The 13,021-nt window shown below is 32.5% G+C and overlaps 2 protein-coding genes across 3 annotated transcripts; both read right to left on the reverse strand.

Moving 5' to 3' along the window:
• Nucleotides 1–3,794: 3,794 nt before the first annotated feature.
• Nucleotides 3,795–8,591, reverse strand: LOC123702762. Of its 2 annotated transcripts, XM_045650547.1 has the most exons (12): nt 8,456–8,591; nt 7,866–8,065; nt 7,337–7,571; nt 6,742–6,953; nt 6,292–6,474; nt 5,693–5,845; nt 5,190–5,362; nt 4,859–4,933; nt 4,746–4,778; nt 4,503–4,532; nt 4,377–4,409; nt 3,795–4,068 (listed from the first exon to the last, which is right to left on the reverse strand). In XM_045650547.1, the coding sequence occupies exons 1-12, from the start codon at nt 8,493–8,495 to the stop codon at nt 3,813–3,815; spliced, it is 1,623 nt and encodes a 540-aa protein (XP_045506503.1). In that variant the 5' UTR covers nt 8,496–8,591; the 3' UTR covers nt 3,795–3,812. The 2 variants fall into 2 exon arrangements, with proteins under 2 accessions (XP_045506503.1, XP_045506504.1); XM_045650548.1 differs by lacking the exons at nt 7,866–8,065; nt 8,456–8,591 and having other exon boundaries at nt 7,301–7,487.
• Nucleotides 8,592–9,180: 589 nt separating this feature from the next.
• Nucleotides 9,181–13,008, reverse strand: LOC123702634 (the record flags this gene model as incomplete). The annotated part of the gene is made up of 10 exons (XM_045650397.1): nt 9,181–9,317; nt 9,691–9,768; nt 10,202–10,374; nt 10,940–11,122; nt 11,442–11,609; nt 11,921–12,138; nt 12,257–12,339; nt 12,516–12,667; nt 12,774–12,904; nt 12,984–13,008. Coding segments are annotated over 10 exons (1,347 nt in total), but the record flags the coding sequence as incomplete, so codon positions are not given.
• Nucleotides 13,009–13,021: the final 13 nt, after the last annotated feature.

Genomic DNA, 13,021 nt, shown 5'->3' on the forward strand with positions numbered 1-13,021 from the left:
TGCCAATGTTCTTAAAAAAATATTAATGTTTTGATAATCTCCAGGGCGAAGGTGACAACATCCAAGCGCCGAACATGGACAGCGTCATTAGCGCTCTGTCCCAGATGTGTGTCGGCGGTACGGGCGAACAGACAAACGAAAAACCGCGTCTCTTGACCGTCGAACCGGCACCGCCTCGCACGCCGCACGCAAACACCACTGAGCCACCCGCCGCGGCCGCTGAGGTCATAACAAATGTTGCCTTGCTGGTTAGTAGATTGTACGATTGTTCGATGTATTATATGTACGATTGATTGATTGTTCGATTGATTGAATGGTTGTTATATGATTTTTCGTTCGAATGATGTTTCGATTGATTGATTGTTCGATTGATTGATCTTTGATTGATTGTTCGATCGATTGATTGAAAAAAAATTGGTAGACGGTTGTCGCTTGTGAGTTGTGTGTGATGGAGACTCTCTCTTCGATATCCTAAAATGATTGTAGTGTGAAAGAGCGTTTTATTTAAAAGCGACAATAGCAAAATTTTAACTGAATTTATTTCAATAAATTTCTTTTGCATTCTTACTTTTTAATTTCCTTCGATGAAGTGAAACTAAAACTAAATGAGTAATATTTTCGCGTCATGGCAATACGTCATAGCGACGATTTTGGTATCTTTGTATCTTGCCACAGTAGTTTCACTTCTTACCCGCGTACGCTCTTTTCTATAATATGTTTTTGTTTATAAATGATGTAATTTCCAGGGACACTAATACAAGAGGCAAGGCAACAGCTCGTCCCGAACACCAAGCAGCACGCAACACGAACGTTGGCCCGCTTTCAGCACGCGCATACAAGGAATCGTCGCGCATTCCGATACTAATATGTTTAGATTTAAGGTTGATTTTCCTTTGGCGACCGGCCGTACAAGTTGCGGCACTTTTGTTGTCTGTTTGTTTAACCCGATTGTGTTTTTTATTCGAGATTAATGGTAAAAGTACGTTTTTCTCGATAAAATGTTGTTTTAAGCTTGTAGTTCTACGAAACATGACATCATTGCATTTCTGCAAGCACATAATTATTATGTGTATTTTTTTAAACATGCAATAGAACCTCCACCTCCATGTAGCTTGCTTTTATTATTTGTTATCTGTACTTAATTTTCAATGGGACAATGTTCTGGAACATTCTAGAATGCGAATTAAAATTGTTCTATCACACACGGTCGGTGGGACAATGTTCTGGAACATTCTAGAATGCGAATTAAAATTGTTCTATCACACACGGTCGGTGGGACAATGTTCTGGAACATTCTAGAATGCGAATTAAAATTGTTCTATCACACACGGTCGGTGGGACAATGTTCTGGAACATTCTAGAATGCGAATTAAAATTGTTCTATCACACACGGTCGGGTTATAAAGAAGCGAATGTTCGATTTTGAGTTTAGTTCGAACGAGCGTTTTTTGTTCCCGTCGCACCAACGGCCGGCGCGTTTGTTAGAGAGAGTGAAATATATTTACAAAATAATATATGGATGTTTTGATTCTCTAGTCTTAGAATTTAATCTCTACTCTTGTTTTCAATGCATATTATATTTTAAGTATTCTTCCATGTCGTCTTATAGAAGCTATTTTAGTGTAGAATAGATGAAATATATATTTTTTAAACTATTAAGGTGCTCTAAACGGGACTCCAAATTAATGAAGGATTTGATTAGTTTTAAGGGTATTTATTTGATTGAATTTGGACTCCCGTTTATAAGATTTCGTGCCAACTTCTATAAGATATATTTTAGAACTACTAATTGTCCTATTTACCTTGTGATTCTCGACGACTCTTAGGTCTAATGGTTACATATCTAAGTTGGTATAGAACATAATAATATTATGTCCGCTCTTTTTCAGTATTAGATTTTGGAATTTAAGACTCAAAAAGTGTTATGGGGTGAAAATGTTTGATATATCCGGGAATATTAGCTTTATTAAAGAATTATACTCCATGTTGTGTTTTGATTGTTTAATATTTGTTGTTACAGATGAATTCGTGGAGATATTTTAAAAGTTGCCGTGTTGTATTTTTTATTAGTAATTTATTGTTTTATATAAATACCCGTTCTGAAGTGTTTGTTAAATTTTAAATATGAGATTTCTACAAATTTATACGATTTCTTTATGAGATTTCTTCCAACATTTGCATATAAAAGTTCATAAATATAATATATCTCTGTAACAAAAATACAAATTTTCACATTAAATTTAAATTTGTTGACATTTTCACTCTGTATGTGACATTTAGATGTTATAGTTTGTGAACGACGTTCACGCGTCCTATTGGTCTCTTATAGTGAAAAATTATATGTATTTTATAGTTACGTTTTTATATCGATATTTTTCGAAATTTTACGTTATCTCAGCATAATAATACGGAAGTAGCTTCTAGATTTTATTTTAAGCGTATGAATGAAGATTTTCATTGCGAATTATTGTTAGTTTTTTGTTAGTAAAGTTACAGAACGTCCAAGCTAATAAATAGCAGTTGATTTCACGTTGTTACATTTGGACTGTTATTTTTCACTGTGATATTGTTACGAGTATTTTTCACAGTGATATTATTTTTTATTCGTCAAGATCTTCATTCAAACGACTTATGCATGTTTACTAAACATTTTTGTTAACGCAATAACTGCCTATACAAACGTTCAATTACGCACATAATATGTATATAAGTTGTTTTATTATACACTTGTAGTTATAACATTGGGTAGCGAGCATGGATGGTTCTTGTTTTATATTTTTTTTTAATAAATTTTATTTAACACCCTTTCGTTTTTTTTATTCGTAAGCTCTATACTATGGAAATAAATGTTGTGATGTATTTGCCGTAGAGGTTGAAGTACGAATTAAATTCTATTTTTCTAGTTGATTGATGTTTTATTTCAGTATTATCTTATATCGACTCTGGTACAAGCAATTTAGTAAGGCCTGTTTTATTGGGGATTTATATGTAACTAATTATGTGTTAATTATTTTTTCACATAATTAGTTACAGATCTATCTAAAGACAAAAGATTAATTGGTAGGTAGCTCCCGTACCATGTTGTCCTTTCTTTTAAATGAATAAGGCGAAGTAAGCTGGTTCGAATCCGCTACATGATCGAAGTTTATTGCACACTGCGCTCATTTCAATCATATAATCTTAATATATATAAATCTCGTGTCACAATGTTTGTCCTCAATGGACTCCTAAACCACTTAACCGATTATAATAAAATTCGCACACCATGTGCAGTTCGATAGAACTTGAGAGATAGGATAGGTTTTATCCCGGAAATCCCACGGGAAAGGGAACTATGCGGGGTTTTCTCTGAAAACGCGGGCGGAAAGCTAGTACCTATATATTTATTATAAGGTACTATCTGCTTCCCACATGTTCCTAATCCTTATGAAATATCAGAATTAAAAGTAGCTACGTTACATACTCCTTGCATACTCCATAATTATATAACATCGTTTGCCTGTCAGTGAAAGACTCGTCAAAATCAGTTCATCCGTTCCAGAGATTAGGCGGAACAGACAGATAAAAAATATTTACGTTGCAATGTGAAAGAAGTAATAACAAACACACTTCCGCGTTAGTAATAAATTAATAATATGATTATATTATAGTCAGAAGAGTACCTAGGTACTACCTAACTAATAAGAGGATTGCATTTTGAATTTAAACGTATTTTTAATTACCTATATCTGCAAAGGATAAATAACGAATTAATGTAGCCAATATTGTTTCAAACATTTATTTGATACACAACTAAAACACAAAGAAGCAAATTATTCCTCATCAGGCTCATTCACATTATCATCTCGACTTGACTCATACGACATAGCTTTTACTTCTGACCTAGAGTTGGAATTCTTGTCTTTCCCCCGTCGTTTACCCTTTTTGGTTTTAGATTTACTCTTTTGTTTTGTATGTTTTTCTTTCGGTTTCTCCTTTTTAGAGTGTTTCAGTTTTGCTGTCTGATTTTCGTCGTCATCGTCGTTTGCTTCGCCTGAGTCTTTGGTCTTCGCTGGCTTCTTTTTTGGACTTGATTATGAATGGTAATTACTTGTAAATAAAATAAGATACGTAGATACGTAATTTATAGGTAGGTACATAATAATACGATAGTACTGTCTGTGGCTAATAAAGTTACCTAATGGTATCTATTCATCAAATTGTTAGATATCATACAACAGGAATATAGCAAATAAATACGAATTACATTAACATTATAATTCTCCATTTTACCTAATTAGGATATATGATATGATAGGCATTAAATCTTTTGAGGATACGCATTTAACATGCCAATTAAATTCTAGCCTAAATAATAATTAATTAAACCATGTTACCTTTCTTCTCTCAAAACGTCTCTATCACCGTCACTAAAAAGGTAAATAATTCCAATTAGAATGTTATTATTGCTGTAAGTATGTACTTATATTATTTTGATTAAATATTTTTATAACACATCAAACCTGTCTTCATCCGCTTTATCATTATCCGAACTGCAAACAAAAATCAAAATTTATTACGTGCCTATAAGTAATAAGTACCTAATAACACAGAGATATGTAATGACGATTTTAAAGTGCTTCTAAAAATTTGTGCGTCTAATTGAATAATAAATGTTTGAGTTGAGATATTTTAAATTAAAAAATATCTATTTCAGATAATTATAGTTAACTAGTGACGACAAATAATTGTAATTATTTTCATACCTGCCAGCTGCAGCCTTATTTGTATCATCATCCCTGTTTGGAAAAATAAAACAAACATTACAAATTTCATAATAATTAAGTATTATGTCTTGAAAAATTGATACAAGGCTTACTCTTCCACGTTATCCCAATTGACATCCCACTCTTCATGCGTGATACCAGACCGGAACACCCGCCTACAACTTTCTCTGGAAAAAATAAACCGAAAATTAATATTATGTTTATTAAAAAAAAGTATCCCACAAGCTTACCCACAAGATTTTCTTTCACTCTTTTAGCCACCTTACATCTGTGTTAATTTCATAAAAAAAAATATTAGGTACCTGTGTACCGCGGTTTCATTCGCAGACAAAAACTTTCAACCTTATATTTAAGTAACGTTTTGAAAAATCCTTCATTTGAAAACAATAAAAACGCACCAAATTATAATTGCTAGGTACTTACTCAACATCCTTATTAATAGAACAAGATATGAATTGGCGGTTTCTGAAAACACTGGTATAGAGGAAGGGTCCATGACAACTGTGGGACTTGGGGTCTATTTTGCACGCAGATATTATTCCCACCACTCGTTCCTTGCCTTGGTATCTAACTAGGAGGGGACCTCCATGATCATTCTAGAAATAATAATAAAAACAATGTTTTTAGTTAAAAGTATTAAAACTCTCCTACATAACATACACAGATTAAAAAATTATGAACGTACCTAATCCGTTTTGATTTATGTTCATTGTGATCTTAAAATAACAAGTAATTCTTTTACCAGCAGTTAGCAAGAAAATGTTTATTTTCATAAATTTAAGTCGCGAGATAGGTAAGTAAATAAATAAGGTAAGTAAGGAATATGAAAATTATTGATCAATTTGTACCTAGAATGTAGAAGCAGAATGTTATTAGAGACCACACCCAACACATTGACTGTCTAAATAAATATGTATTGCACTTACTTCACAAAAGCCTCCCTGCTTGTTAGACCGCCGGGCTGTATAGTCATCTGGGTCCCGTAGATGCCTGCCCAAGTCTACATGCACGGACTGCAGGTCTTCAGAAGGTTCCAAATGCCGCCTTGATTCCACATCCGTGCAGTTTGCGTATTTTTTCTGCAGAGTTCGATTTTTATGATATAGCTATTAACTATATAATTCATATTTCTTTAAAAAAAATCAAAATAAGGTTGCCTGACTTAATATAATTAATATTAATGATACACTGTTCGTTGTATTATATCATACATCCTTCCTCTATGATTATATCTTATCACATCTAACGGTGCATTTACATCAAACTAAAATAGAGCTTAAGCTAGAGGAAGAAAATTATTTCGTGATCTTTTATAGTGTCATAAAATCTTTTCGAACGCACTAAGAACAACGAAAGAATGCTCTACGCCTGTTTACACTAAAATAATTTTACATAGTGGGTTAGAATGAGCATTCGCTCGTTTGATGTAAATCCACCGTAAAATCATCCTTCATCCTTCTTTTACAACAACTACAAAAAAGAGACGACGACAGAACCAATTTCATCACTAAAATATAGACCATACATCACAAATTTCACTGAGCCTCTTCATAACATCTTTAGTGCAGATCATATACTGGGTGATAATGCTCCTGAACCTTTGAGCCCACTTCTTAGCACACTGCTCGTTGTCCATAATGCACACTTTGGCTTCTTGCAAATATTTCGAGTTTTCTGGTATGTGCACGCTCTCACGACGATATACACCCTAAATTAAAAATATTATAACACTCTGTAATGATTTTTTTTGTTCTGAATAAATATTTCACCACCATAACATAAAAGTTCGCACCAATTTTAATTTTATGTTATCTCATAAATGGAAGAATTGACCGGCGAAATTATGTTAACGACAGAAGACTGTTTATGAAGTAGAAATTCCACCAAATTCTTTAAATTGCATTCCATATTTTAAAAAAAATTGGTACATTTATGAATTAAAAAAGAATATCCATAAGTCCACGAGAAACCTCACCTCTCTAAACTGATTGCCGCTACCCCAGCCAGCGATGAATCCCTTAGTTCCAGACTTTTCCAATTCTCTACTAACATTGTTATAGCACACAAGATCGGTTGCGAACTCACAGCCATTCTCAACTACACCCAGTTTGAATGGCTTGTCCACTTTTACTATGGCTATGTCATTGGCGGACCATTTTATGCTGTCGTGAAAGTCGAATTTGTAATCTAGAATAGAAAAGATCTTTGTGTTATTAAATATTAACCAGATGAAACTAGAGATAAGTAAAAACTAACAGCATAGATGTAATGCTTGCAACTATGTACTTTTCTACTCTTAAAAGATTTATTATAGCTATAACTACAGTGTGGAAATTTTTCCAAAATCTTTGAATGCAGTTCTATTTCTTTTTAAAAAATAAGGAATGTTTCCTTTTAGCAAAATAAACTATTTTCAGTATTTAAAGTACTTTCCCTCTAGGGCCCATCGAAAATTTCCACACTGTATAGTCCCAAGTCCTATAATCGAAGCTTGGATCATAATATTTTTTTATTTTGTTATTTTACTTACCTATCTATTTTGTGACTGCCAAATTGTAGATAATACTCACTCTTAGGTATACACTTCCAAACAACTTTCCGTCTGTGTTTGCAAACGCATTCGTCGTTCTTATAATCGAAGCTATCTACAAACTTTGTAGTGCCAGAGACAATGTAGAAATGATCAGCGTCTTCCACACAAGCTGCTGACGTCATTACATAGGAAGGGTGGACGATGACACCTCCGCAGAGCCAGCCGCGGTATTTGTGAGCTTTAGCTGACTCTTTTGTTAGTTGGAGGTATACCTGATTTACGAAAACACCAGATATGAGGAATAATAGTAAAGTGAAAAGGAAGGGAAGTAAAAGGTCGTTGTAACCGGTTTTTTACAAATTGCTCATGTAGGTATGGTATGATTAATATACCTACTGTTGACTTCAATGTTATTCCTTTGGAATATTAAATACACTATCCAACTTTCAAACGAAGAGGAAATAACGGTCCCTGACTATAACCAAACTGTCTTAAAAAAGTGCGACATTTTTTCTATGAGCTTAAATCATAAATTAATCTATTGTTTAATTCTTACAAATAGTTACCATATAAGGTCGCTTCCCAATACCAACTCTCTTGCTATACAGAATCCGCCTCGTGTCTACAATCGTGGTGTTCTCGTAATCCCACCCATCGTCTGCGATCTCTTCAATCTCAGTGTTTGAGCTGTTCGTTACGGTGTGATTGTGTCCATCGTTGTTAGTGTGTTTTTGGGTTGTTGGATTTGCTAGTACAATGCCTAGAGCTTAAACATTGTTGTGAATTTAATTTGTTTTAATTCATATTATTCTATCTACATAACTACCTCTAATTTATTGTTCTTATATTAGATTACATTTATATTATAATATGTTTGTGGTATATTAGCTAAATAATTATAAATTGAAAGGCAACTTTGATAATCATTTATTTACCAGTAGGTATCTTGTTTTTTTATTCCCATGCAATAAAGACTATATTGTTTAAGCTATTACCTATATTGGTTAAAAGAGCAGACCGAAAGTGAGCGGATAATGCTATATAAAAATGTACACGCAAGGAACGGTGATATCAGTAGAAATTATTGTTTGTTATTTCTATATTATTCGAGTTATATTCAGAATTCAGATTAGTATTAAAGAAAATATTTTCTTACCTATTGTAAACAGGAAACATAACGACAAGGAGGTCGTCATTTCAAACCCAATATCAATTTAAAAAGGCAATCTTTCTATGCAGGTTTATTGATGCTGTTTTTAATTATATGCTCAATTTATTACGTTGCCTCAGGACATCAAAAATAATGATTTGTAAACTAATTGAAGTTTATTCAATAACTGAATTTTCCACAACTAACATTTTTTTTAAATAAATGGTTATAATAAAAATATGGCATTTTATTATCCTGAACCTGATCCTTTTATTTTGATATTTCGTTAGTTAATTGTGCTATATCCAGTCTACATAAACATTTAATGAAGAATACTTAGTCATGATTATCACTGACTAGCGATCCGCCCTGCTTTCGCTCGTAGTATCTAAAGGTAGAATTTTTGAAACGATCCAATACTTAGTTCCTGAGATTAGCTTGTCAAACAAACAAAATCTTCAGCTTTATATTATAAGTATCGATAGTATAGATTTACTATGTCTAACTACCTACAAGTTTTAACTGCAATGAAGTTTATCGAATACATAAGTATTAAGTATATCGAAAATCGAAATTAATGAAAAGCACATTAATTATGTATTGGGTTTTCAAACCCATGATATATTTTTGTATATATCGAAGTCCCAGACAGTGATTTCAAACAATTTCTGTTCTTTATCTAGGATCAATAAAAACACAATAAGTATTCATAAACACAATATTTATTTAAACTCAAGATACATGTGATTTATTAGCAACTCGATGGTCATCAGCTCGCATTATGAAGCCGCTGCTTGAGAACACTTTATCATCAGCCACTGGAGGAATGCCTTCACCGGCGGTTGCAGCTAGTTCGTTCTTTGCTGGGCTGTGGATTAAATATATAGGCTTTGATTTATATTGTATCAATGGGGATATTATGATAAAGAGTTTTTAAGCTATTGCATAGCTTCTATCGCGGGCCTTGAGCGCGGGGACCGAATCGAGAAATTCCGTAACGAAAAAACCTCACGCTCCCCACTCCGACGGGCGGATGTGTGGCTTGAAGGCATAGCATGCAATAGCTTTACCGCGGCAGTCCCCGAGTGCCACACGTCTTTTTTTATAATTCGGAGCAGGTAGTGCAGGTACTCTTGCCATGATTTAATCTTTCATTATGACATCTGTAAATATGTATACGAATAATCCACGCAAAATTAAGGGTATGTGTGTATAGATAAGATATGGATAAGAAAATATACCCATCAGGATGTTCTTTCCACGACAGAACCTTTTCTTCGTGTGTGACTCCTGAGCGGAATTGGCGTCTACATTTAGGTCTGAAATAAAAAAATATAGCTTAAAAACGATCACATTAAAAATCTTCAAACGCTTTATTTACTATTGACTAGTATATTATCCTATTAAAATAATCAATTATGGATTGTTACCTAAATTATCAGTTTATCATCACTACATAGTACATAGTATAAAACAAAATCGCTTTCTCTGTCCCTATACTATGTCCCTTTGTAAGCTTAAATCTTTAAAACTACGATACGGATTTTGATGCGGTTTTTTTTAATAGATAGAGTGATTTAAGAGGAAGGAGTTTAAGTATATAATTTATTAGGTTTAAGACAAAGCGAGCGAAGGTAAGCTAGTTTACTTATATTCTAGTGATCTTGCATCCTATTATTGTAGATACTCTGTAGTTTTTACATACCTATCTAAAACTAGTTTAAGCACAGTATTTGTCATAAACAAACTTACTCAATATCCTTATAAATAGCACAAGATATAAACTGTCGATTTTTAAACACACTAGTGTATAAGAATGGTCCATAGCATTTGTTGGTTCTTTCTTTCACAAGACAAGCAGATATTACTCCAATTACTACTGAATTTACTCCTTCACCATAAATCAAAGGTCCTCCATGGTCGTTCTGCAAATGGATTTATTATTTACTAGCTTTCCGCCCGCGGCTTTGCCCGCGTTTTCATAGATAAAAACCCGCTCCCGTAGGATTTCCGGAATAAAACCTATCCTATGTCCTTTCTCGGGTATCAAAATATCTCTATACCAAATTTTATGCAAATTGGTTCAGTAGTTAAGGCGTGATTGAGTAACAGACAGACAGACAGAGTTACTTTCGCATTTATAATATTAGTATGGATTAAAGAAACTATGAACTTATAGATACATGTTAGAACAAATAAGTGCAAACTATGCGATTAAATGATTAGTTGGTTTTTGTACTTCAAAGGTATCTATATTATATTTGACGAAATTAATAATTCAGCAATAGATATTATAGAAACTTATGAAATGTTTACTAGCTCAGTATCATCTGCAGCATAAAATTTTGAGTACCTATCGATTAAAATTAGGAAATTATATATTATGTATAAGGAACATTTAGCAATTTCCCAACTCCGTACATAAAAAAATCGCATTTAATCGATTATTAAAATCATTTTGTACGGTAAAAAAATAACTTTTTTATTTACCTCACAAAATCCACCATCAGCCTGAGACACATATCTCCTGGTATCATTACCACTATTTTTATTAGATTCATTGTGGTAAGCGGAATGCATCACAAGGTTGGTTGGTATTTGCTCAGATTTAATGTCTCTTCTTAGGTCTTCATCGTCTGAATAGTTTATGTCTTGGCAATCTACATATTTCTCCTGTAAATATTTTTTCTCAAAGTTTTTAAAATCTAAATTATGTATTTCTTGGTCTTAATATAAACTGTAAATTATACAAGGAGGTTTCATCTATACACGATTTTTCTCTAATTTAGTAGGACAAACGTTTAATCACGAATGTACGTAGGTATGCTTTTAATAATATCGATTACAGCACAATGTTAAAATTGTATTATGTAATAAACATATCTAAATTTCAATTTCAAACAATTTACTGGAAAATATTTTATTCTCTCACACAGAAATAATAAACACTATTAAAGAAATTCAAAAGAAAGAACAAGAAATGCAGCCATACATTACAAATCTCTGACATGGTTTGGCCAATATCTTTAGTGCAAATCATATAATTTTCTATAATATTGTGATATCGAGCACCCCAGCGGCGTTTGCAACGATTCTTAGGAATGATCTCGACGTGGGCTTCTAGAAGGTTCTGTTGGTTTTCCTTTCTGCGGTTGACCCACTAAAATAGTGTTGAATCAACTATTATTATTAGATAGATAGAAGTTACTTAACTATATAAATATTAAATATAACTGTTCCATTTTGGAAAGTTTAAAACTTTTTCTTGACAAGAATTCTGTTCCTGCATATCTTATTTATGTAGATGATTTTATTTAGGAACAATATTTTAGTAAGACAATATTTTACATCAGAATTCAGTATCCTAATCTATTGAGCACTATAGGCGCAAACGTAGAAATTTCGGTAATTTTCGTTTGAAAAGATGTAATTACCTAATAGTAAATTTCGTAGAATTGACGTTTAACAAACCTCATTGTATCTAGAAGTAGTTCCCCATCCAGCAATAGTTACGACATTACCAGGGTTTTCCAACGTGTGACTTTGGTTATTATAACAAATGGGTTTAGGCACAAAATCGCATCCACGAATACGTCTATTAAAATCAAAGCCATCTTCTATCTTTACTACTGCGATGTCATTATTCATCCATCTGATGTTATCATTTTCGTGACCATCAAATACGTAGTCTAAAATTATAGGATTACTTTGCAATATTTAATAGTGTCTAGACATTTTTATTTTTTATATATTAATTAGTTATTTTACTAGGAAAGATCTTAATGATCTTATTCAAATGTTACTTACTTTTGGGAACGCATTTCCATATCGCTTTCTTAGCACCATTTTTTATGCAAGGATTATTATACCGATCATCTTCATCAGAATACCTGTAAATTGATCACGATAAGTATATTATTCTCTTTACCCTTTATTATTTTCCATGCTTTAAATCTAGATTATAAGACTATAAATCTTTAAACAAATAGTGTTCATGTTATTTTATTTCATTTTTGTTTTGCGTTTATTCAAATGAGAGATAGTAAGTAACTAGTGATTTTCTTACTTATAAGATCCAGATACTACATAAAAATGTTCAGCATCTTCTATACATGCTGCTGATGTGAGAATATATTCCTCGTGTATAATCACTCCACCACAAAGCCAGGATCGGTAATTTGGTTTCTTGCTATTACTTCGGGGTAATTTCAAATAGACCTACAACACGTTGTTATTTATTACTGTATATAAATTGAAGTTCTTTTATAAGTGTACTAAATATTTAATTTTTCAAGTACAAATAAGTTTCTAAATAAATACAAACCATATAAGGTCTTCCCTCAGTTACTTCCTCACCATTAATAATTCTTCTAGTTTCGTTTAAATTTAATAATTTATTGACTTCAGGTGGAATTTGAGTTGCAACTTCTATTGCTTCAACATCTGGAAGAAAATCTTTATCCAAATGTAAATAAATAAATAATTTTACAGATGATTATGAAAATGTGGATAAAGATGTTAAAGATTTACTTACAGAAGATGTATAAAAAAATACAAATAAAGAAAAATATA

The sequence above is a fragment of the Colias croceus genome, chromosome 24 (assembly GCF_905220415.1).
Source record: "Colias croceus chromosome 24, ilColCroc2.1".
Taxonomy (NCBI): Eukaryota; Metazoa; Arthropoda; class Insecta; order Lepidoptera; family Pieridae; genus Colias; species Colias croceus.

Bases quoted from the DNA above. Each gene is read 5' to 3' on its own strand.
- LOC123702762 (XM_045650547.1), bottom strand. From the start codon at position 8,495: ATGACGACCTCCTTGTCGTTATGTTTCCTGTTTACAATAG. The intron at 7,572-7,865 runs GTAACTATTTGT...TTCGTAAATCAG, and splicing joins TTGGGAAGCGACCTTATATG to GTATACCTCCAACTAACAAA. The intron at 5,846-6,291 runs GTATGGTCTATA...CGAACTCTGCAG, and splicing joins GGCTCAGTGAAATTTGTGAT to AAAAAATACGCAAACTGCAC.